Below are 27315 nucleotides of genomic sequence, written 5' to 3' on the forward strand. Positions count from 1 at the left end.
GAATGTATTTTTAAAAGAATTCAGAAATGTTCCCTTACGTGTCAAAAAAATTGAGTTTTAATGGTCTGGAATCTGGATTAGCAAAATACTACAGTATGTTCATAGCCAAATACTGACCATTTAAATACAAAAAAAGCTGCGGATGTGTACATTTACCATTTGAAATACTTATGGAATGTGATTGTCCACTTTCTAGAAATAGAAATGTACATTTGTTTTAAACGGGGGGGGGGGGGGGCACTAGCACAATTTTGCTCAATTCTATCTCCTGGTTGTGCTTACATCAACCTCAATTACATGCAATGATAAGTGACTCATTAAGTTTCCGGTGAGCAAATGGAACATTTTAGGAGGGTCCTCCATAGACAAATGTGGTGTGAAGAACACTTCAGCCTTATGGGCTAACTTGCAGCTTTCAACAACTGATGCAATCGTGCCAGGGAATACAGCTATCAGATGATGCATTGTCTTCCCCAACACTTCTTTGTTTCTCAGAGAAAGTTCTTCTTGCAAGCCTCTAAGTTTTTGGCACATGAGATCTTCGGTACAGCCAGCAAGATCAATAATCTCCACCGATGTTTGCCCTTTCTTTAGGTTCAGCAGGTACAGGGGAGGCATGTATGTGTGTGTGAAGAGGACAGTGTGATGGCATGATATATTGCCACAGGCGGATTTAGACAGCACAATTTGCTGGATATGGAACAAGCTGGGAATTAATCCAGCTTGATGGAGACAGCCAAAGAAAAGGGACCCAGTGACACTGAACAAGACAAGAAGACATTTTGTTTTCATTGTTCTAGTGTAATTGGAAACTAATAAAACCAATGGTACTATCAGCGGGATGAGAAAGCGAGGTTCCTGGTGGTTAAACAATGACAGGAACATGAGCGGTACAAAATAAAGCATTAATAGCAGCCTGGTTTGTTGGGTAGAAGGTTTCTTGGAGTGACTACCCCATATCATGTTTTTTAACATATTAATACCAGAGCACAAAGCGGACAGATGAAACAAACCAAACAACATGAATCCATTAACTGCCATGTGAGTTATTCTAGGGTGAACCCCATGCTGGGCAAGATTGTCAGGGTTCATGTTATAATACAGAAAATTAACAGGTGTTAGGATGAAGTTCTTTAGCTGCTCAATGAAGCCTTCTTTGCTATTCATAGAAAGTGGCCAGTGTCCTCTATAGTATATGGTATCAGCCATTACACATATGGCAGAGAAGAAGACTGCACTGGGCACGGTCTTCATTGCAGTAAGAATCATGGATGTACGTGAGAAATACGACTTGTGGGTGGCACGTTGAGCAGCCCAGTATATTAATGGCACAAAAGCAAAACAGGGAAAAGTGGGTCTGTTAAAAAAACCAGCTGTTAAGATTAAGCCAATGAAATGATGAGTGTTTGCTCGACAAGAACTCGAGACTGGGTTACCAGGTGATATAAGTAGCAGGATAAGCGCAAACAGCACACCTTCTATAGGCATTGCTGATTGTCCTGGTGTAGAACACCAGAGTCACTGGAGACATTGCCAGGAGAACCATTGCTTTCCATGGGTTAGAGCCCCAAGCTGTCGCTACCTGATGCACTGTATAGTCCAATAGAAAGGAGAGGGTTGTCATGATTAGACGTGGAAGTACCAAGAGAACGTAGCTGTAATTCAATGCTATTTCAGACCAGAATCTAGGTAAAATGTCAATAATCCAGAAGGCTGTGCCAGATGTAAGAAGAGGTATGAGCACTGTCCTACAGGGAGAGGAAGCAAGAAATTCCCAAGGGCGATTTGTTTCCAGATCTAATATGTCACCTAGCAGAAAAAAAAACTGATTAATAAATTTATCAAGGCTATTAAAAAAGTTTGGGCTTAGAAACTTAGATTATGTAACAATCCTACATATGATCAGATTATTATTTATCAGTTTATTATGTGTATTGCTTTCAAATTTTTTGCGGAACGGAGCAACAGATGCGGAAAGCACACGGAGTGCTGTCCGCATCGTTTGCAGCACCATTGAAATGAATGGGTCCACATCCAAGCCGCAAAAACTGCGGCTCAGATGCGGACCATAACTACGATCGTGTGCATGAGGCTTTAAAGCGCATCTATGACTATAAAATGTGCTAATCAATCAGTCACAATGTCTTGTAGGGCTAGCTGAGCTGAATGTAATATCTTTCATTTAGCGATGCATAAAAAAAATACTTTGAGCCCATATGCAGGGCATGCAAGATGACTATGCAGAAACCTGGCCTTTTAAAGTGGTGGCTTTTCAATAATAAGAATGATTTTACTTGCGTTTACCAAACTTGGCCTTTTTATAGCTTTTGACTTAAAGGGATTCTGTCACCAAGTTTTAGGCTATAGAGCTGCGGACATGCACGGCTAGATCGCCGCTAGCATGTCCGCAATATACCTGTCCTATAGGGCTGTGTGCTTTTATTTTCTTTAAAAAAGGATTTTAGAGATATGTAAATGAGTCTTGTAAGGTGCCCAAGGGGCTGTACAAACCTTCCTGGTGCCCAGCGACGCCCGCCTGTGAAGGAGCCCAGCACTGCCTATGTCCTCCGAATCTCCTCCTTTCGTCTTTCGTTAAAGAAAATAAAAGCACACAGCCCTATAGGACCGGTATATTGCAGACATGCTAATGGCGATCTAGCCGTGCATGTCCGCAGCTCTCTATAGCCTAAAACTTGGTGACAGAAGCCCTTTAAATGAACACTAGATCTAGAAGTAATTGAGGGGAATATGAAAACCTGCTTACTGATCAGTCTGCAGAGATCTATAAACTCGTAAAACAAAAAGTATTGTAGAATGCAGAGCCCCGCCGGAGAAACACTCCATGCTTTGGCTAGAATGTCCATAAGGTGGTAAGGATTAAAGGGGTTTCCATAAGTTCAATATTGATGACCTATCCTCAGGATTTGTCATAAAAATCTTATTGGTGGGTTAGCCATTTAAAGAGACTGTGGTGCTCAACTGAGTACTGCTGCCTCTTCACGGTATATTAAACTCGCCACCATACATTATATACCATTTGTGCTTGGTACTGCAGCCCAGGCCCATTCACTTGAATGGGACTGAGCCTCAAATCGGCCATGTGACCAGTGGCCTAGGAAGTTCGTCAAGTAGCTATTAAACAGGGGTCTAGTAAGTTGGAACACCACGGATCAGATATTAATGACCTTTGCGTTACTGTATCCTCCCAGCCGGACAGAAATCAGTCTAGATTGGCTTTTCCCAAACCTGATCTCTGGAGAAAGAGGGAACCATTGATGCCTTAGGAAATGTTTTAATTTCTTACCATTTAAATTTGGATTTATCAAGGAAGAGGTAGGTGTAATGGAATTGTGATGTATTCAGTAGAGGGGAGGGGGCTATTATCTATAATTGGTGTTGCTTTAAAATTAGATTCTTCACAATAGTCCTGTCTGATGACACACGTTTTTAACATTGATCTCAATGAAAATGGAAAAAAAGATCTTTGAAAGCAGACATCACAGGTAATGACCATGTTGAGTAAATTAATCATTGGTATTAGATTAGAACAAAGTCAGTGGGCCAGATTTATCATTACTCTGACAGCTGACTCCACTTTAACATATGGCTAAAGTCAGATTTATGATCGGCCCTTTAAGACTGTAATAAATGTGGTTTGACGGTAGAAGTTTATCCGTCAGTAAGCAGCTTTACAAAAGTCGCACGTCTTTGCGAACAAGTCGCACGTTTTTATGAAAAAGTTGCATGTTCTATTAAAAAGTCTCATAAGATAAGCATGGTCCTCACTGGAGTGAAATTGCGACTTTTTGTGACTTTTTTGCGACTTTTTAAATAGTCCCAATAGTAAATCTGTCTAGAGATTCATTTACATAAGAAAACACGCCCCCTTTTAGAAAACTGGCGAGCATAGTGCAGAGCAGAAAAAAGTCGCAAATTTGTGCACAGTTTTAGCGTTTGGGACTTTTTGGGGGACTTTTTCACTCCATTATTCTGACCTGAGCTAATGATAAATCTGGCCCTATGTGTAAACCAAATCTAAGTTGCGAGTTAGGGTGCATTTACACCAAACGATTATCTGACCAATATCTGTCCACTCAGACAAATAGTTGGTGTGTTTCTAACAACAGATCTGTGTGTGTAATTTGTCATCTGACCAATGATTGCTCAAAAAAATGTGTCAGATATCTGTTGGTGTAAATGCCCCCTTTATTCACACATCAGTATTTGGTCAGTGTTTTCCATCAGCAAGTGTGAGCCATATGCGGGTCAGACAGAAACACAGAGCGAGTGCAACTCTTTCCATTATACCTCATCCCCGCTGAGGCTTGGCTCCTGGTTTTGGCTCACAATTAGGGACGGAAATCACTGACCAAATGTATACTGTAAACATACAGTATATGTACAAACCGGATTCCCAAAAAGTTGGGACACTAAACAAATTGTGAATAAAAACTGAATGCAATGATGTGGAGATGGCAAATGTCAATATTTTATTTGTAATAGAACGTAGATGACAGATCAAACGTTTAATCCGAGTAAATGTATCATTTTAAAGGAAAAATACGTTGATTCAAATTTTCACGGTGTCAACAAATCCCAAAAAAGTTGGGACAAGTAGCAATAAGAGGCTGGAAAAAGTAAATTTGAGCATAACGAAGAGCTGGAAGACCAATTAACACTAATTAGGTCAATTGGCAACATGATTGGGTATAAAAAGAGTTTCTCAGAGTGGCAGTGTCTCTCAGAAGCCAAGATGGGTAGAGGATCACCAATTCCCACAATGTTGCGCAGAAAGATAGTGGAGCAATATCAGAAAGGTGTTACCCAGCGAAAAATTGCAAAGACTTTGCATCTATCATCATCAACTGTGCATAACATCATCCGAAGATTCAGAGAATCTGGAACAATCTCTGTGCGTAAGGGTCAAGGCCGTAAAACCATACTGGATGCCCGTGATCTCCGGGCCCTTAAACGACACTGCACCACAAACAGGAATGCTACTGTAAAGGAAATCACAGAATGGGCTCAGGAATACTTCCAGAAACCATTGTCAGTGAACACAATCCACCGTGCCATCCGCCGTTGCCAGCTGAAACTCTACAGTGCAAAGAAGAAGCCATTTCTAAGCAAGATCCACAAGCTCAGGCGTTTTCACTGGGCCAGGGATCATTTAAAATGGAGTGTGGCAAAATGGAAGACTGTTCTGTGGTCAGACGAGTCACGATTAGAAGTTCTTTTTGGAAATCTGGGATGCCATGTCATCCGGACCAAAGAGGACAAGGACAACCAAAGTTGTTATCAACGCTCAGTTCAGAAGCCTGCATCTCTGATGGTATGGGGTTGCATGAGTGTGTAAGAGGCAGCCCTGATGATCCAGCAACATTTCCAACACATATATATATAGCAGACTGTCATGTTTCCCTCCAGCCACCAGAGGCCACTGTGGCTGAGTAGGACAGTGAGAGGAGTTGTTTCCAGAGGACAAGGAGTTAATTGTTTTTCCCGGGCAGAGCAGAGAGCCTGGGGTGCAGGTGTCTGAGTACACAGGAAGAAGGACGCTGTGCACTGAGAGGGAGATCCACAGGGAAGATTAGAGTGATTTCTCCCTGCCAACCTGCTGTGACATGGTATCTGGGACATTAGAGTGTGTTTGCTCTCTGACTGAGCTGATGTGTCCTGGTGTAGAAGAGAGACTGCTGTAGTGTGAGGCACTTACCAGAGGAACTGTGAGTGAATTCCAGGCCCTGCCTGATTACACGTCCAGAGCTGCTGATTATCTCTAACCAGAGTTACAGAGACTACAAAGAGAGGCCAGAGCTGAGCCACGCTGAAGCAAGCAAGCAAGCAACCAGATCGGGACCCAGACTGTATCTGCCTGCATGTGCCGGACACCGAACTGTGAGTGCACTGATGCTAACCGGAGCTAGGGCATAGTGGGATAGGATTTAGTTTAGTGCACCGTAGAGGTGCACCCCGGGTAGCGGGGACAGATAGGACTACCTAGAAGAGAGTAGCCTGCTATTGTCTGTACTTGTGTTTGTGATTCATTTGTTTTCTTTATGCAAATTTCCATTATCTTTGTTGTGAATTCTCAAGCTGTTCATATTGTAAATCTGCTTCTCCGGCAGTTAGAGTTCTCCTTTAATAAAGCCGATTTCTACTTCAGCCTCCTTGTCTGCTGCACTGTACTTGAGTCCTGCTCTACGGTCTCTTCCTCTGCTGACCGTTACAAGTGGCGCTGCGAGCAGGGTACAGTCTCAGAGATGGAGGCGGCTGAAGGCAATGTGCATGATGTTAATGTGAGTACCTCAGGCAATGGTGGAACCCTTGCAAGGGCCCTTCCTATTGGCACGTTGTTCAACTTGCTACCCAAATTTGATGGCCAGAACATGACACTGTCAGACTGGGTGACAAGGTTACAGAGTGCTGTTAGGATTTACAATGTCAGCCCAGAACTACAAGTAGAAATTGCTTTGGCCGCTCTCGAGGGTGAGGCCCGAAGAAATGTTCTCCTACAACCAGAAGCCACGCGCAATACATTGCAAGAGATGGTGAGATTCCTGGAAGAAATATATGGGGAAACAGCCAGTGCAGGGCACCTCCGGGCGAAGTTTTTTTACCGGATTCAACGGGAAGACGAAGGTGTCTCTCAGTACGCTACAGCCCTACAGGAAGTGTTGGCCGAGGTACAAAAAAAAGAGGCAGATGGGGTTACTGGCATGGGACCCATAGACCGGATACTGCGGGAACAATTTATTCTGGGACTCTACAGCAATCCCCTGTAGTAGACCCTACCCTAACCTTTCGACAAATTTTGGCAGAGGCCGTGACGCGAAACAAAGAAGACGGCTATGCTTCTGGAGTAATACGGACCCAGACCGTTACACCCCCCGGGGTTACAAGAAATGAGGAAGCCCTGGTCAGAGTGGTACAAGACTTGCAGAGCTCCCTGAGTGCTATGCACGAAAAGTTGACACACCTGGAGAAACGGATAGAGTCGCGCCATACTACTGAGGCTGCCTATCCAGCCCGACAACAAACCTATCAGGCGACTCCGTGGGTTCCTACACCCGAATGCCCTTATGCTAGTTTACCATACCATCAAGCCCCTCATTACCCTTCAGTGGGGCCATCCAGCCAAGCTCTGAGGGCACCTCCCACTCGTAGGCAAAAAGTGGGCCGTCAAGGGGCACAGTGTTGGCGGTGTGGAGATCTAGGACATTTCGCCAGAGAGTGTCGGAATAATCCAGCTGGACGCCAAGAGCCGCCGTTAAACTACCGACCCCTGCAGTAGTGGGGCGTACTGCAGGGGAGGCGGAGAGCCAAGTTACCCAGCAAAGCTCCGAACACCTGGTCGCAGGGTGCCCCACTATACGAGCTGAGTTCGAAGGTGTTCCTGTCGACTGCTTAGTGGATACTGGGTCTCAGGTGACAACTATGCCCGAGTCATTCTTCTACCGTTACTTTCAAGCGCTGGCCAAGCCAGAACGAGAGACACTGGTCCGGGTTACAGCGGCTAACCAACAACAGATTCCTGTCACAGGGGTCGTGTGGATGAATGTACGGCTATGTGGACAGGAAGTGGGGCGGAAAGGTATCTTGTTGGTCCCCGAAACATTCAAGGAAGATGTGCCGGTGATAATGGGCATGAATATCCTGCGAGAATTGGATCAGATCATGTTCACCAAACGGGGGCCGGGTTACTGGAAACAAGCCACCCCGCACAAACCTACCCAGAAAGCATTTCAACGGCTAATCCGTTTTTGTGGAACACAGAAAAGTGTACCAGCACACCAGGCGGTGGGAACGATCCGAGCGCCAGGAAAGGCTACCTTCACCCTTCCCCCTGGTCGGGAGACCGTGCTGACGTTACCCGTGGGAACTTTCCGTAATCTTGAAGGCATGGAGGTGTTCGTTGAACCAACAGGCCTAGGAGAGCTGGGTCAGGACGTCCTGGTGGCCCGGACACTGGGAGTGGTCCAGAATGGACGAGTACCCATAAGAGCTGTGAATGTGGGATATCTAGAAGTTCCCTTGACGCTCGTGTGTACCTACATCAGGGAGAAATCCTGAGTCAGAGAGAAGTGACTCTAGCTCCGGTAGGGGATGCTGGTTGGACCCTGGCAGTTACTGCCAGTGCAGAAGAGGCGCCGACCCCAGAATGGAATGGGGGAACCATCTTGGATCAAATGGAGATAGATGTTAAGGCTCTCAGTTTAGACCAACAGCGAGCAGTTGAAACCATGCTGTGGGAGAATCAGGCTGCGTTTGCCCGCCACGCCGATGACTTTGGCTGCACGAATGCTATCACACATGATATACCGACGGGGGACACTCCACCAATTCGGGAGAGATATCGACAGATTCCGCCCAAGTTGTACCAGGAAGTGAAGACGCTATTGAAACAGATGATAGATTCCGGAGTGGTGCGGGGAAGCCAGAGCCCTTGGGCAGCCCCAGTGGTGCTTGTCAAGAAGAAGGACGGCACTATTCGATTTTGGGTGGATTACCGGCGGTTGAATGCTTGCACTGCGCGAGACTCATATCCTCTGCCACGCATCGAGGAGTCTCTGACGGCTCTAGGACGAGCCAAATACTTCTCCACCCTGGATCTAGCAAGTGGGTACTGGCAAGTACCAGTGGCTGAGCAGGACAAGGCAAAGACAGCATTCATACTCCCCATGGGGTTATTTGAATTCAACAGGATGCCATTCGGACTGACTAATGCCCCTGGAACCTTCCAGCGGCTGATGGAGAGATGCCTGGGAGACCTGAATTTTGAAGCCACTCTGATATACCTAGACGATATCATCGTATACTCTGCTACTTTTCAAGAACACTTGAATCGGCTAGGGCAGGTACTCGAGCGACTGCGATCCCATGGCCTGAAGGTAAAGCCAAAGAAGTGTCATCTCTTCAAGAGGGAGATCGAGTACCTGGGCCATAGGGTGTCCCAAGACGGAGTGCTACCGTCCCAAGACAAAGTGGCTGCAATACGACAATGGCTAGTGCCGAGAACACTGCGTGAGTTGAAGTCCTTCCTGGGACTGACTGGGTACTACCGGCGGTTCATCAAAGACTACGCAAAAATAGCGGGCCCTCTGAATGAGTTGTTGAGAGGAACGGCTGGGCAACCCAAGGGCCAAAGTATCCCCTGGGGACAGAAGCAGGAAGAGGCCTTCCAGGCCCTGAAAGAAGCCCTGACATCGGCCCCCATCTTGGCTTATGCAGATTTTGATAAACCATTCATCTTAGCTACTGATGGCAGCCTCTACGGACTTGGGGCAGTCCTGTCGCAGGTACAAGATGGACATGAGAGGGTGATCGCTTATGCCAGTAGATCCTTGCGAGATACGGAGCGAAACCCCCATAACTACAGTTCCTTCCGGCTGGAACTCCTTGCCCTGGTGTGGGCTATGACGGAGAAATTTGCAGGATATCTGACAGGAGCTAAGATCTTCGTACGGACGGATAACAATCCCCTGGCCCATCTGGGTACTGCCAAGTTGGGAGCCCTGGAGCAACACTGGGCGGCTCGCCTCGCAAAGTATGACTTCTCAATTCGCTACCGCTCCGCTACAGAGAACACTAATGCTGATGGTCTCTCGAGGGTTACTTTTGAAACTCCAGTAGGGGATATGGATGAACAAAAGGAAGAAGATGAAACTCCTGACTTCCGCAAGTTCGCGGCCCAGACAAGTGGGGAGGCCCGTAAGCTACCCAAAGCATTGGGGAGAACTAATGAAGAATGGGGCAGATTGCAAGATGAAGACATTGGACTGCAGCAAATGAAAAGCTGGGTAACCCAGTGCAGGAAACCCAACAAAGAAGAAAGGACTGATCTGGATGCCGAGATGAAGTCCGTTCTACATCAATGGGACAGACTGGAAGTGCATGGAGCTGTTTTGTTCCGCAAGTGGCAACAGCCTGCCGACCTAGAGGCGAGGTGGCAGGTAGTGATACCCAGAAGAATGGCACGGGAGATAGCCAAAGAGGCTCATGAGTTTGGAGCTCACTTCGGGCCAGTCAAGACATACCAGTGGCTGCAGCGTTATGTGTATTGTCCGCGACTGGAGGCCACAGTTGAAGAAGTTTGCCGACAGTGTCGAGTGTGTGAACTCACGAAGAGCACAGAACAGAGAGCACCCCTACAGTCCATCCAGACCACAGAACCGCTGGAAGTGTTGATGATAGACTATCTTCTTGTGGGACAATCGTCAAGAGGTCCACAGTATTGCCTGGTCATGATCGACCACTTCTCCAAGTTTGCAGTAGTCACCCCAACTCGGGACCAGACGGCCGAGTCCGCCGCACGAGCCATTTGTCAAGACTTCATTCGGGTCTATGGGTGTCCAAAGCGGATCCATTCAGATCAAGGGGCGTGCTTTCAAGGAAAAGTGATGGAAGAGCTACATCGACTGTACGGCATTGAAAAATCCAGGACAACTCCTTATCATCCCCAAGGAAACGGAGCCTGTGAGCGCTTTAACCGCACATTGCTGCAAATGCTGAGGACGCTAGAGGAAGACAAGAGGGCACACTGGCCTGACTACCTGCCAGAATTAGTCTGGGCTTACAATAATCGTGTCCACACCACCACCGGTTACACCCCATACATGTTACTGTTCGGTAGGGCTGGTCGAGAGATCGTGGAATTAAACCTAGAACAGCCAGAAGACCTAATAGAGCGATCAACCACCTCATGGGTGAAAGAACACCGTCGGCGTCTCCAGACCATTCGCCGGTTGGCAGGTCAGCGGTTACAGGAGAGAGCTCATACAGACCGTCCTCCAGTTCAGGAGGTTCCATTGCAGCCTGGGGATCGGGTACTGGTACGAGAGAAACGTCCCAGAGGCAAGTTGAGTGAGCGTTGGGAAGTACAGCCGTATAAAGTGATCAAGAGAGTGTACCCTAATGGTCCGGTCTACGAAGTGCAGGTTGAGAATGAGGAATTTGCTTCACGGACTCTACATAGGAATATGTTACGGCCATGCCGGTCCAAAGATCCCGCACCTGTTCAGAGGACACCTCCTCCTGCCCCATACTCAGAACTTGTTATCTCTGATGGAGATTATGGTGAAGACTGGTGGACTGCTCCCAACACTGAAGAAGCCTCCCAGGTTACAGGTGATGAAGGCACTGTCACAGAACCATTGCCAGCCCGTAATGGAGAGGGGCCCTCGGACACACCCGAACCTCCTATTGTGGTGGATGAATCCAGACTGGCAGTTCCTAGTGGAGAGAGTCAGGTCGTAACAGATAGCCAGGACCTCCGGAGATCCAGTAGGCTTACTGCAGGGGTTCCACCAAACAGGTACGCTGCTGATGAGTTCATTTGGTCCACCTGTATGTATTGTGGACAATGTTGTACTGCTGTATAAAAAGTTACATTAACCATTATTTCTATGGACTATATAGCAAGGCCGAGGACGGCCACCTTTAAGTGGGGAGGCATGTAAGAGGCAGCCCTGATCATCCAGCAACATTTCCAACACATATATATATAGCAGACTGTCATGTTTCCCTCCAGCCACCAGAGGCCACTGTGGCTGAGTAGGACAGTGAGAGGAGTTGTTTCCAGAGGACAAAGAGTTAATTGTTTTTCCCGGGCAGAGCAGAGAGCCTGGGGTGCAGGTGTCTGAGTACACAGGAAGAAGGACGCTGTGCACTGAGAGGGAGATCCACAGGGAAGATTAGAGTGATTTCTCCCTGCCAACCTGCTGTGACATGGTATCTGGGACATTAGAGTGTGTTTGCTCTCTGACTGAGCTGATGTGTCCTGGTGTAGAAGAGAGACTGCTGTAGTGTGAGGCACTTACCAGAGGAACTGTGAGTGAATTCCAGGCCCTGCCTGATTACACGTCCAGAGCTGCTGATTATCTCTAACCAGAGTTACAGAGACTACAAAGAGAGGCCAGAGCTGAGCCACGCTGAAGCAAGCAAGCAAGCAACCAGATCGGGACCCAGACTGTATCTGCCTGCATGTGCCGGACACCGAACTGTGAGTGCACTGATGCTAACCGGAGCTAGGACATAGTGGAATAGGATTTAGTTTAGTGCACCGTAGAGGTGCACCCCGGGTAGCGGGGACAGATAGGACTACCTAGAAGAGAGTAGCCTGCTATTGTCTGTACTTGTGTTTGTGATTCATTTGTTTTCTTTATGCAAATTTCCATTATCTTTGTTGTGAATTCTCAAGCTGTTCATATTGTAAATCTGCTTCTCCGGCAGTTAGAGTTCTCCTTTAATAAAGCCGGTTTCTACTTCAGCCTCCTTGTCTGCTGCACTGTACTTGAGTCCTGCTCTACGGTCTCTTCCTCTGCTGACCGTTACAAGTGCGTGTGGCATGGGCAGCTTGCATGTCTGGAAAGGCACCATCAATGCAGAAAAATATATTCAGGTTCTAGAACAACATATGCTCCCATCCAGACGTCATCTCTTTCAGGGAAGACCCTGCATTTTTCAACAAGATAATGCCAGACCACATTCTGCATCAATCACAACATCATGGCTGTGTAGGAGAAGGATCCGGGTACTGAAATGGCCAGTCTGCAGTCCAGATCTTTCACCTATAGAGAACATTTGGCGCATCATAAAGAGGAAGGTGCAACAAAGAAGGCCCAAGACGATTGAACAGTTAGAGGCCTGTATTAGACAAGAATGGGAGAGCATTCCTATTTCTAAACTTGAGAAACTGGTCTCCTCGGTCCCCAGACGTCTGTTGAGTGTTGTAAGAAGAAGGAGAGATGCCACACAGTGGTGAAAATGGCCTTGTCCCAACTTTTTGGGGATTAGTTGACACCATGAAATTCTGATTAAACATATTTTTCCCTTAAAATGGTACATTTTCTCAGTTTAAACTTTTGTTCCGTGATTTGTGTTCTATTCTGAATAAAATATTAGAAGTTGGCACCTCCACATCATTGCATTCAGTTTTCATTCACAATTTGTATAGTGTCCCAACTTTTTTGGAATCCGGTTTGTACTTGAGGTCATATAGAAGACACTGACTGCCCGATCAGACTACATAGTTTACCATGGAGATGCGCATATCTGTCTAGCAGCTGTATTCACAAAATAGGATTTTTTATTTTTTAGCAAGACTTTTTTCAAAGATGATGAGAAAAAAAAAAAAGTTCTGAACAGGTTGGCATAGCCTTTAAACATATACAATTTGTAAACAATACATACCTGCTATTACTTCAGGAGACTGAAAGAATTCATCAGGATGCAGGTAACCTGTTTGCGGAGCAAGGCACCAGATGACGCGCAGAATGCTCAGGGCTCCCCAGAGTATCTTTTCCTTCATTGCTACAATAATTTAAAAAAAGCATCTGGTAAGAAATAGTAGTCAATGCTTTTGTATTCTGCACAAACAACTAATGACATCAATGGTGAAAATACAACATATCTGATCTAGTTAATCCAGGTTCCACAAAATCTAGTTAATCCAGGTTCCACAAAATCTTGTGCAAGGCTGGCCCAAAAAGAGGCAATAAAAATGGTTATTAATAATTAGAATATTATTATTATTATTATTGTTATCATCAAAATAATTTGCCATGGGATAATTATTTCTTCTGATCATACAGGAATCTCATTGCATCTTTGAGTTAATTAAACTGAACACTTAAAAAAATCTGTAAAATAGAGATTAAGGTCAAAACTGCACCAGACGCCAAAAGATTCTGTTCTGATCTATGTTTATTCAGGAAGTATCAAAATGTATAAGATAGATTTACATAGGAATCCAATCACACCCTCTTGGAAAGCATAGTCATTCAATAATAATTAAAGGCTATGTACACCTTTGGGGGCCATTTTTTTATTATTGCATTACACTAATTTTGAGCTAAAAATCTTAATTTTTTTCAATTGAAACTATACTTTTGCAGACTCAGCCATATACATTTTAGTCCATATTGGTCATTCAGACAGGCGATATATGTTCAATGAAGGAACAAGGGCGAACAAACTTTCTGAGAATGGATGAAATGGAGAAAAAATGGCCATGAAATGAACATGTAATGGTTTACTCCTAAAAGACCAAGCCAATTTTTCTTGGTTCTATGTAGAATTAGATTTAAGAAAAAAAAAACATAATTCCGCCATGCTTTTTGGGGTTTTGTTTTTATGACATTCACTACGCACTAAACATGAATTGACCTAATTTTGTTGGTTAGTACAATTACAGCAACACAACCCATTTATATTATTTTTATATTTAATTACTTTGAAAAAATCAAAACCATTGAAAACAAAAAATGTACATCACTATATTAAGACATGCATAACTTTTTTTTATTTCTGTCTACAGAGCTGTGTGAGGCTTTTCATTGTGGGGCAAGTTGTAGTTTTTATTGGTAGCATTTGGGGTACATACCACTTTTTATTAAAGTTTTCTCGGGCAAAATGATCACAAAAATGGCAAATCACCTTTTTTATTTTTCTGTTATGGCATTTACAGCACATGCTCATTTTTTCAATATTTTAACCCTTTAAGGACCTCCTCCATACATGTACGGCGGAGGTCTGGTCCCCAAACATGGCGCCCACTCGCACGTGCAGCGGGCGCCATAGCAGCAGGGTTTCCGCTATTTTAAATAGCAGAGACCCGTGGCACATGTATGCGATCAGCCATAAGGCTGATCGGATACATTTTCCCTTTCAGATGCCGTGTTGAAATGTGCATCTGCGCAGTCTGGAAGCGGAAGTCGCGCACTTCCGCTCCGATAACAGCGTTCCCCGGCAGAGATGGGGGAACCTGTTACCTTGCGCTAATAAGATGAAGCCTCAAGCAGGCTTCAGAGCCTATTAGATGACTATACCAATACAGGCCACTAGGTGGCAGCATTGTATTGGTATAGTGCAAATGAAGCGTTCAATGAACACAATAGGCAATCTAATGATTGCCAGTTATTATCACCCAAGGTGACTTAAAAAAAAAAGTTTTTACAAATATAAAAAAAAAAAGTTCAAATTACCCCCTTTCCTTAAAATAAAAAAACTTAAACAATAAAAAAATAAACATGGGCATCGCCACGTGTGAAAATGCCTATAAATTTAAATTTGACCATATTAATGGCATACAGCAAAAGGCGTAACGGGAAAAAAAAATTAAAACAGGCAATTTGACATTTTTTGTCACTTCAACTACCCAATTTTTTTTTATAAAAAGTGATCAAAAAGTCACACACACACACAAATTGGTATCACTGAAAAAAACTGATCATCCCGCAAAAAATGAGCTCTCACACATCCCCCCGTACACATAACTACAAAAAGGTTATAGGGGTCAGAATATGGTTCCGAAATACATTTATTTTCCCTCAAAGGTTTTAAAAAAATGTTTTCAGTATTAAAACGAAAGACAAATTATACCAGTGTGGTATCGTTGTAACCGTACTGACCTGGAGAATTAAGATAACAGGTCAATTTTACCGAATAGTGTACAGTGTAAAAAAAAAAAAAAAAACTTTAGCAGAATTGCATTTTTTCCCAATTCTACCCCATTTGGAATTTTTTTCCCGCTTCCTACTACATGGTATGCAACCGTAAATGGTGCCATTAGAAAGTACAACTTGTCCTGCAAAAAAAATAAGCTCTCATAAGGCTATTTGAATAGAAACATTAAAAAGTTAGGACTATGGGAAGGGGGGAGTGAAAAACGAAAACGCAAAAATGAAAATTCCAGGGTCCTTAAGGGGTTACTAGTTTAAACATTTTTGGATGCAGCGATACCAATTATGTTTATTTTTATATCGGGAAAGGAGGTGATTCCCGCTTCCTACTACATGGTATGCAACCATAAATGGTGCCATTAGAAAGTACAACTTGTCCTGCAAAAAATATGCTCTCATAAGGCTATTTGAATAGAAACATTAAAAAGTTAGAACTATGGAAAGGGGGTAGTGAAAAACGAAAACGTAAAAATGAAAAATTCCAGGGTCCTTAAGGGGTTAATAGTTTAAACATTTTTGGATGCAGCGATACCAATTATGTTTATTTTTATTCATCGGCAAAGGAGGTGATTTAATTTTTCTTTATGTTTTTATAAACATTTTTCATTTTTTACTGTAATTTGAAGTGCCCTTAGGGCCACAGGCAGGGTTTACATGGAGTTTGCTGTGACAGGCCAGGAAGCCTTCACAAGGCTCAGACTGCCATAATAACTGATTATAAACCTGCAATTTTGCTGGGTAAGCTCCGTTCATAAAACAAAGGTAGCACTTACCTTCTATGCGTTTTTTGAGGGACGGCGCGTTCCCTATCCAGAAGGTTACACCTCTTCAGTCTTGAAGTATCCAATATTTAAGACACAAGCAGATAAATCAGGTACCACTGCCACCAAACTAAAGGCTCCTGTGGGATGTCAGAAAATATACATATAGTGAAGCACTGCAGATCACCAAAAATTCCTTGTGTGATTGTACTCACAAGCGCAGCTTGACATATAGGCACATCAGAAAGCTCCACAGCTCCCCCCCCCCCCCCCAAACGTCTTTACCACCACTAGAACATAGGATCACTCCAATAGTGACGCACCTCTAACAGGATCGGCATATAAAAGTTTTTAATATACTCACAAACATGAGATAAAACAAGCAGTGAAGGCTGTCTTTACAAACAGAGCTGTAAAGACAGCCTTGACTGCTTGTTTTATCTCATGTTTGTGAGTATATTAAAAACTTTTATATGCCAATCCTGTTAGCGGTGCTTCATTATTGGAGTGATCCTATGTTCTAGTGGTGGTAAAGACGTTTGGGGAAGGGGGGGAAGGAGTGCCGTTAAGCTTTCTGATGTGCCTATATGTCAAGCTGCGCTTGTGAGTACAATCACACAAGGAATTTTTGGTGATCTGCAGTGCTTCACTATATGTATATTTTCTGACATCCCACAGGAGCCTTTAGTTTGGTGGCAGTGGTACCCGATTTATCTGCTTGTGTCTTAAATATTGGATACTTCAAGATTGAAGAGGTGCAACCTTCTGGATAGGGAACGCGCGGTGCCTCAAAAACACATGGTCTGAACTGTGATCTGTACCCACTTCACGTTTGGGAATCGCTGCGACACACCATTGTCATACATATTGGGTCTCTTTTTCTTCAGCACTTACCTTCTGTCTAACCCCTCAGGTGCCACAATCAGTATTGACCATGGCATCTGAGGGGTTAAATGACTGTTACCAGGTGTTAGCTGTGTTACACAGCCAGCACCTGCCACGTATAGAGCGGGGCTCAGGCCGCTCCATACATCACTCACACAACTCAGACTTGGCACGTCCGAGATCCTGAAACAGAGGCGTACAGTTTAGTGTTTACTAATGGATATTTGAGTTAATGTGACCATATTTATGAATTGACAAAAAACAGATTTTACTACATATAAAATCCCAGCTGAACATGGGGGTACTGTGAGTTGGGTCCCAAACTAAATGATATTGATGGCCTATCCTAGGCATGGACCATCAACTTTCTGAACCCATAAAACCCATTTAAGTAGGGGATTAAAATATCATTCAGGTGTATATACAGTAGATATAAAAAGTCTACGCACCCCTGTTAAAATGTCAGGTTTCTGTGATGTAAAAAAATGAGACAAAGATAAATCGTTTCAGAACTTTTTCCACCTTTAATGTGACCTATAAACTGTACAACTCAATTGAAAAACAAACTGAAATCTTTTAGGTGGAGGGAAGAAAACAAAAATAAAACTAAAATAATGTGGTTGCATAAGTGTGCACACTCTCTTATAACTGGGGATGTAGCTGTGTTCAGAATTAAGCAATCACATTCAAAATCATGTTAAATAGGAGTCAGCATACACCTGTCATCATTTAAAGTGCCTCTGATTAACCCCAAATGAAGTTCAGCTGCTCTAGTTGGTCTTTCCTCAAATTTTCTTAGCCGCATCCTACAGCAAAAGCCATGGTCCACAGAGGGCTTCCAAAGCATCAGAGGGATCTCATTGTTAAAAGGTATCAGTCAGGAGTAGGGTACAAAAGAATTTCCAAGGCATTAGATATACCATGGAACACATGGGTTACGCCGCAGGGTTCGGGAAAGGCCAACTTTTTGCTTTTGTAGTGCATATTTTTATGGACTAGTTTACGAACACCATGTTGCTTTTGAACAGCCTCTGGGTTAGCCATTCAGCCATTTTCTGAGAACTATGTGTTTTTTTTTTTTTTCTTTCATGGAGCTTTGTGAGGGCTTATTTTTGGTGAGATGAGTAGCTTTATCATTGGTACTATTTGAGGTACATAGAACTTTTTCATCACTCAATATGCTTTTTGGCACAGGTTTTTTTTTGGCAGGTTATTATGGATGCAGCAATATCTAATATGTTATATATATTTTTTTTATATTCTCTTTATTGAATTGAGAATTTTCATATATTTCACATATAATAAGCATATATTGACGCACAAAGATGGCATTTTTGTAACAAACATCAGTTTACAACAAAACCACAAGATATCCTTTCATGGTTCTCAATTCACAATTTTCAATTTTTTTTCCCAATTCCAGTTCCCTCCCCCCGTCCTTTCCCCCAAACCCCTCTTTCCCAACTGCACCCAACCCCGTGAACACTCGTCTGAAACTATGGTGGTCTCTTCTCCTTATTAGTACAGGTTATATCCTATCTTAAGATTAGGTCTCTCCTATATCTTCCTATGCTGCCAACTTCCCCAATCTGTTCGCCAATTGCGCCTCTAGGTACCACTAAGTTCCTGGATTTCGCAATTAGACAATTGCTTCTCGATGAATTCCCTCCACTTCTTGATGTATTTTTCAATCAATCCTTCCTTGTCCTGTTCTACCTCCAATCTTTCCAGATATAGCACATTCTTCATAGTCCCAACTACCTCTTCCCATGATGGTACTTCTGCTTGCAGCCAATGTCGCAAAAGGGATTTTTTCACTGACATCAATAATATATGTACTCCTCTTTTCGCCACTATTGTCCCTAATTCCTCTTCCTTGTTTTTAGGCATGTAGTGAAAAATACACTGTTGTGGTGTTAGCCCCACTATCTCTCCCCGAATCTCCTGTATTGTCTCCACCGCCCGTTGCCATAGCGGTTGCACCTTTGGGCACTCCCACAAAGCATGAAGGAGTCCAGCTTTCGAGAGGTCGCACTTGGGGCATTGCCGTAGATAATGGGCCGGGGCATCTCGGTATAACAAATTAAAGGCGTATGTCGCCCTGTGGATAATCCTTAGTTGTGTCTCCCTCCATTGTTCGCTGTAAATTTCTCGTCTTACTAATTCAAGGCCTTCCCTCATTTGTTTGGCTATGTTTTGATCACCCAGTTCCCTTTCCCCGTCTTAAAAACTCCTTTTACCAAGCCTATCGTTTGTATGCTATGTAACTTTTGGTACATTTCTGAGAGGGACATGTTCGTGCCATCCTTGCCTAGTATAGCCGCGAACCACGCAAGCTTTTCCGGGTCACCCAAAGAGCCTGCCTGGGCTTTGCAGTAGCTCCTAATCTGCTGGAAAGGGAGGTAGTGTGCGTCAGTCAGATCATATTTTCCTTTCAGCTGTTCCCATGACATCAATTGTTGGCCATTGGTTCCCAGCAAATCTCTAAGCCTAGTAATGCCTTTATTCTTCCATCCCCGAAACAAAATATTCTCCCTGCCTTGCGGGAATGCAGGTAGCGTCCATAACGGCATCATGGGTGATATATAGTAAGGGAGTCCATATATCTTCCTAACCGACTTCCAGGCCATTATGGTGTCTTTTAGCAGAATGGATTGTCTGGTTGGTATGGGAATATCTCTTAATTTTGTATGTAGCAAAGCCTCTAGATTCCACAAGCCGGCTAGTTCCTGCTCTATCTTAATTGCCGAATAATGTCCCGTCCCCCACATCCAATCCCTTACATGGCGAAATAGGGCCGCTAGGTTATAATGGCGAATGTTTGGCAGTTGTAGCCCCCCTTCACCTTTTAAGCATCGTCAGTTTCGCATATGCGATGCGGGGCCTTCTAGCTTTCCACAAAAAGCGGTTAAACGCCCTCTGCATCCGCATAGTATCTGTGTGTTTTAATAGTAAAGGAATCGTTTGTAGCGGGTAAAGCAATTTCGGGTGTTATTTTATATTTTTGTTTAGTGTTACATAATAAAAGCATTTTTGAAAAAAAAAAATCATGCTTCTGTGTCACCATTTTTTTTTCTGGCCACAATCTTGTGTTAGGGCTCCTTTATTGCGGGATATGTCAACATTTTCATTAGTACCATTTTGGGGTATATAGTACTTTTTGATCGCCTTTTGTCAGGCAAGGTGACCAAAAAATGGCTATTCTGGCACTGTTATTATTTATTTTTTACGGTGTTCACCTGATGGGGTAGATCAGGTGATATTTTTATAGAACAGGTTGTCATAGTGATTGGCTTGATAAGGGGATAGGGCACTTTTTTCTCCTTCAAACTCTTATTCTTTATTTTTTAAAACACTTTTTTCCACATTTTTTTTACTTTTTATTTTTGTCCCACTATGGGACTTCAAAATTTCAGGGTCTGGCCCGTTTCAATGCAGTACAATACATGCTGTATTGCATACCTGGGATAATATGTGCAGTGTGAGTAGCGCGCTGTGGCAATTCTTTTTATACTAGACCACACCTCTAACTCCTCCCAAATCATAACTATACACACCACGCCCCTTAATGCCCCCACACAGTAATTATTCCCCCTTTGTGCCAGCACACAGTATAAGGCTGCTTTCACACTAGCGTTTCTCTTTTCTGATATTGAGATCCGTCATAGGAGCTCAATACCAGAGAAAAACGCTTTAGTTTTGTCCACATTAATTGTCAATGGGGACAAAATGTAACGGAACAGAACGAAATGCTCCAAAAGCTGCGGTTTTCTTCCCGTCATGGGATGAGGAGAAAAATGGATCCGGCATGATCCACTATGCAAGTCAGTGGGGACAGAACCGTTTTCTCTGACACAATAGAAAACTGATGCATCCCCCATTGACTTTCAATGGTGTTCATGACCGATCCATCATGACTGTTTTAAAGATAATACAACCAGATCCGTTCATAACAGATGCAGGCGGCTGTATTATCAATAACAAAAGCGTTTTTGCTTATCCCTGCTAGAGCAGGCAAAAACGCAAGTGTGAAAGTAGCCTAATGCACACTGTGCAACCTTGGCGGTAGTAATGCCCATTTGTGCCCCCTTCACAGTAGTAATGCTCACATGTGCCCCCTTCACAGTAGTAATGCTCACATGTGCCCCCTTCACACTAGTTATGCTCACATGTGCCCCCTTCATACTAGTTATGCTCACATGTGCCCCCTTCATACTAGTTATGCTCACATGTGCCCCCTTCACACTAGTTATGCTCACATGTGCCCCCTTCACACTAGTTATGCTCACATGTGCCCCCTTCACACTAGTTATGCTCACATGTGCCCCCTTCACACTAGTTATGCTCACATGTGCCCCCTTCACACTAGTTATGCCTACATGCGCCCCCTTCACAGTAGTAATGCCTACATGTGCACCCTTCACAACAGTTATTCCTCTCACAGTAGTTATGCCCAGATGTGCCCCTTCATAGTAGTTATGCCAAGATGTGCCTCCCCTTCATAGTAGTTATGCCCAGATGTGCCCCTTTAACAGTTATGCCCAGATATATCCCTTTCACTGTAGTTTTGCCCAAAAAGTGCCCCCTTCAGAGGACATAAAAAAAATGTAAATACAGCAGCAGCACTTCACGCTTGCTGTATAAGAGGAGAAGCACAGAGGCTGAATTCCAGCCGGCACGCTTCTTCTACACAGACCAGCAGTGCGATGTCTGAGCTGAATGGTGAAGCGGGGAGCAGACGGCTCCCTGCTTTACTATTACAATTGGGACATACCTCAGCCATTCCAGGACCGCGGGACAGCCACTAAAATCCATGACTATCCCGCCGGATCTGGGACATTTGGGTGGAATGTGTATTGTACTGCATTGAACTGCCAGCATTACACTGACAGTTCACCTATGAGACCCAGCCTGAGGGCTGGGTCTCATAGCCCTCTGTAGCTGGCAGGCCCAGAAGCCTTTGTAAGGCTTCCAGGGCCATAGTAACCATCAGCACCCCATCATTGCAGAGTAGGGAGCTGATGGGATCAGAGAGGGAGCCCCCTCCCTCTGCAAACCTCAGAGATGCAATGGTCAGCATTGACTGTGGCATTTGAGGGGTTAATCCAAAGGCATCTGCATTTTCAGTGATGACGGTGATACAGTACGCTGCCTATCTGTATGTAGTGCAGTCCATTTATTGTGCCATGTACCACTTGTACAGGGGCCGAGGGATTTGGTCCGATCCTGGCTACCACAGTGAAGCAAGCATTTTGGTTCCACGATGCAGCCTTATAGAAGGGCCACATATCTGAGGCGCAGCAGTATATTTTTTAGCAGAAAACTGGAATTTATGCTGGATACCTACCAGATGCCATTTTAGTGATACAGTGACTCCGGTGGTCTTCTGCTCTGTCAAAACTGACCACTGGATTCATTGAACAGAGTTGTAACCCTAGCCTAAGCCCACTGTAACCATTTCTAAATTCCTTCATTTTGGTCTGTCTGAGAGGACTGTGTATCTGGGAACGCTGTTTGACTCCCAACCTGCAATACCTCAGAAAATGTGAGACTGTCCTGAATTACCTCAGGAAAAGTGATCTGAGCCTCCTGCGCTCTGGCCAGAGAAGAAGCGACAGTGAGTTTTCTGATGATTCCTTTCTGAGGGATGTGATACACTGGGGGACATTTACTAAGCATGTTGCACCACAATTATGGCATAAAAAAGCCCAAAATAATGGCGTTTTTATTTGTGCCATATATATCAACTGTTTTCTCCAGAATTTTCACCATAAAGAATGCATTACTCCAGAAATGAGTTATAAATGTCAAAGTGGGCGGGGCTATCAAATAGGCGCATTTTACACCTCATTTATCACCTCTAATCGTCAGAAATGGCTCAAATTGTAATGTTAGTTTTTTTGGGGGCGCAAATTACCCCATTATTGATAAATGTCCCCCACTATGTGATGTCTTTGTGTGGGAAAAATGACCGTTGTGGTGGTCAATAATGTCACACTTTTCCAGGTCCCTTCCTCAAAGGCTGATCTTATGAGGGGTTTTCATGTGCCTTGGCCCTTTCCTGCTTCTTTCCTTTCAGTAGTGTCTTCTGTTGAAGGAGATGGAGAGGGTATATACGGTATATACTGCAGGGAAATCACATTCTGTGGGGATATCCTATAGAAAATGACACAGCTTCTTGTCCCTATTTCTTCATACTCTGACCCTAAATGTTGTTCACATATAAGGCTACTTTCATACTTGTGGCAGAGGATTCTGGCAATCTGGACGCAAACTGATAGCATTTGTCAGACGGATCCGGATCCGTCTGACAAATGCATTGAAATACCGGATCCATCTCTCCGGTGTCATCCAGGAAAGCGGATCCGGTCTAAATTTTTTGGGGATTTTTAAAGGTCTGTGCATGCGCAGACCGGAAAGCCGGATCCGTTCTGCCTGAACACTTAATGCCGGATCCAGCACTAATACACTTCAATGTAAATTAATGCCGGCATTCCGGCAAGTGTTCAGTATTTTTGGCCGTAAAGAAAACTGCAGCATGCTGCGGTATTTTCTCCGTCTAAAAAACGTAAGAGGGACTGAACTGATACATCCTGATGCATCCTGAACGGAATACTCTCCATTCAGAATGCATTAGGATAAAACTGATCAGTTTTTTTCCGTTATTGAGCTTATTTGATGGAACTCAATACCGGAAAACAAAAACGCTAGTGTGAAAGTGCCCTAATATGGCCCTTTCCAGGCTTAGGCTACTTTCACACTAGCGTTCGGGCGGATCCGTTCTGAACGGATCCGCCCATAATAATGCAGACGGAGGCTCCGTTCAGAACGGATCCGTCTGCATTATATTAGCTAAAAAAAGCTAAGTGTGAAAATAGCCTGGGACGGATCCGTCCAGACTTTCAATGTAAAGTCAATGGGGGACGGATCCGCTTGAAGATTGAGCCACATTGTGGCATCTTCAAACGGATCCGTCCCCATTGACTTACATTGTAAGTCTGGACGGATCCGCACGCCTCCGCACGGCCAGGCGGACACCCGAACGCTGCAAGCAGCGTTCAGCTGTCCGCCTGTCCGTGCGGAGGCGAGCGGAGCGGAGGCTGAACGCCGCCAGACTGATGCAGTCTGAGCGGATCCGCCTCCATTCAGACTGCATCAGGGCTGGACGGCTGCGTTCGGGTCCGCTCGTGAGCTCCTTCAAACGGAGCTCACGAACGGAAACCCGAACGCTAGTGTGAAAGCAGCCTTACATGTGTACCTTCTTTATAATAATTTCTTCCCCTTCTGAGGCAGAAGATGAAAAGGTGACAGACATACACATATCCATTATTAAAGTGGCTATCCCATGAATAATGTAAAAAATGAAAATCAGATATAATTTAGTACATGACAATACCTTTCTAACAAAGCTAGAACCAGTCCTGTACCTGTCCATGCTCTCCCTATCACAGCTCAGGAGGCAGTGGAAGGATAAAACTGAGCATGTGCGGCCTTCTCTGAGCAGGTCAAAGAAATAAGAAATGAAGTGGCACTATTCAGATACATTTTATTAAATAACTCAGTAGCTATAGAACATTTTCAATTACATGCAATTACAAAAGTATTCAGATCCAAGTGCTGGTTTGAAAACTGCAGAATATTTTTCGTGGGACAACCCCTTTAACCCCTTAGGGATCATGTTTTCCGAGTCCCTAAGGACCCAGGACGTACCGGTACGTCCTAACTTTAAAACAACATTACGGTGCGGCGGGGGTTAATCAGAACAGGATGTCCGCTGAAATCATTCAGCGGGCATCCTGTCACAACGCAGGGGGGGTCATGTGACCTCCCCGCATCGGCGATCGCCACAAACCGCAGGTCAATTCAGATCTGCGGTTTGTGGTTTTACCTTATCCCGCGGGCGGTGGGTGGCGGTGGTGCCATTGGGTCCCCATGTGGCTGTAGGGAGGACCCAATGGCATGGAAGGCAGCGCGATTCTGCAGTAGTGTCTTCAACAGAAGACACTACTGCAATTTTCAAACCAGCATCGCGCTGCCTTCCGGTGACGAGCCTGTGATATCCAGCCCCCTGGATCTCACAGGCAGGAAGCTGTATGAGTAATACACACTATATTACTTATACAGCCAATGCATTCCAATACAGAAGTATTGGAATGCATTGTAAAGGGGATTAGACCCCCAAAAGTTCAAGTCCCAAAGTGGGACAAAAAATAAAGTGAAAAAAAGTTAAAAAAATAAAGTTTCCCCCCCCCCCAAAATTAAAAGTTTCAAGTAAAAATAAACAAAAACTTCATTTTCCCCAAATAATATGGGGAAAAAAGTATACATATTAAGTATCGCCATGTCCGTATCGACCGGCTCTATAAAAATATCACAAGACCTAACCCTTCAGATGAACATCGTAAAAAATAAAAACTGTGCTAAATAAACCATTTTTTGTCACCTTACATCACAAAAAGTGTAATAGCAAGCGATCAAAAAGTCACACGCACCCCAAAATAGGGCCAATAAAACCGTCATCTCATCCCGCAAAAATCATACCCTACCCAAGGTAATTGCCCAAAAACTGAAAAAATTATGGCTCTCAGACTATGGAAACACTAAAACGTTTTTTTTTTTGCTTCAAAAATGAAATCATTGTGTAAAACTTACATAAATAAAAAGAAAGTATACATATTAGGTATCGCAGCGTCCGTGACAACCTGGTCTATGAAAATATACCACATGATCTAACCTGTCAGACGAATGTTGTAAATAACAAAAAATAAAAACGGTGCCAAAACAGCTATTTCTTGTTACCTCGCCTCACAAAAAGTGTAATATAGAGCAACCAAAAATCATATGTACCCTAAACTAGTACCAACAATACTGCCACCCTACCCCGTAGTTTCTAAAATGGGGTCACTTTTTTGAAGTTTCTACTCTAGGGGTGCATCAGGGGGGCTTCAAATGGGATATGGTGTAAAAAAAAAACAGTCCAGCAAAACCTGCCTTCCAAAAACCGTATGGCATTCCTTTCCTTCTGCGCCCTGCTGTGTGCCTGTACAGTGGTTTACGACCACATATGGGGTGTTTCTGTAAACTACAGAATCAGGGCCATAAATATTGAGTTTGGTTTGGCTGTTAACCCTTGCTTTGTAACTGTAAAAAAAATTATTAAAATGGAAAATCTGCCAAAAAAGTGAAATTTTGAAATTGTATCTCTATTTTCCATTCATTCTTGTGGAACACCTAAAGGGTTAACGACGTTTGTAAAATCAGTTTTGAATATCTTGAGGGGTGTAGTTTCTTAGATGGGGTCACTTTTATGGAGTTTTTACTCTAGGGGTGCAGGGGTTTTTGAAATTGAAAAAAACACACAATTCCAGCAAGGTTTTTTGGGGTTTTTGATATTACAGTGTTTACTTTGTGCTAGAAATGACATGACAATTACAGTGATATCAAATTTGTATAGTGTTTTTTTTTTACTACTTTAAAAAATAAAAAACCTTTGGAAAAAAAATCTACTTTTTTTTGCTTCACAGCCTTATCTTTTTTATGTTTACAGAGCTGTATGAAGGTTTGTTTTTTGCAGGATGAACTGTATTTCTTTTTTATTGGTACCATTTTCAGGGTACGTCCGACTTTTTGTTTACTGTTAATAACTTTTTTCTTTTTTCTTTTTTAGTGGGCAGGGTCAAGGTGACCAAATATGGCGAATCACACGTTTTTTCCCCCGTTATGGTGCACAATGCTCAGGACAGATAGTTCTATAGTTCTGCTCCATTATAGGAGCAGAACAATTAAATACCCGTCCATGAGGGGAAAGTTAGAGTCATGCCACAGAGTCCTAGTGTTATAACTATAGCGGTCGCAGCAGCTGCAGTTGCAACTGCAGTAGGGACTGGTCCCACAGACCCCCTAAGCATGCTATTTGTTTGATCTCCTTTCTGATTTCCTTTGATGTCCGGCATTCAAAGTATCATAAATCTGAGATACAGCAGTAAAGGAGACAGGGAAGAAGAGTATGATGCTGGACATCCCCCATTATCAGAAAGGAGATAAATAACCTTTTAAGTTTTAATGCTAAAAGTAGCAGTAGGTCAGTATGTAGTCAAGCAAGGGAATCTGTTGAGAAAAATGCAGACTGGTGGCTGAAGAGGTTACAGTGTTCTTACCTTCTGAGTTCTTGCATAAAAACTTTAAAGGGAACCTGTCACATTGAAAAT

The 27315-nt window shown here is 43.8% G+C and overlaps 1 protein-coding gene across 1 annotated transcript; it reads right to left on the minus strand.

Annotated features, from left to right (window-relative positions):
* Positions 1-261: 261 nt before the first annotated feature.
* PIGZ (phosphatidylinositol glycan anchor biosynthesis class Z) lies at positions 262-27315 on the minus strand. Its single transcript, XM_044291071.1, is given in 4 exon segments — positions 262-1482; positions 1484-1809; positions 13192-13311; positions 27265-27315. Coding segments are annotated over 3 exon segments (1665 nt in total). The 5' UTR covers positions 13310-13311; positions 27265-27315.

This window comes from Bufo gargarizans, chromosome 4 (assembly GCF_014858855.1).
Source record: "Bufo gargarizans isolate SCDJY-AF-19 chromosome 4, ASM1485885v1, whole genome shotgun sequence".
In the NCBI taxonomy this organism is placed as follows: Eukaryota; Metazoa; Chordata; class Amphibia; order Anura; family Bufonidae; genus Bufo; species Bufo gargarizans.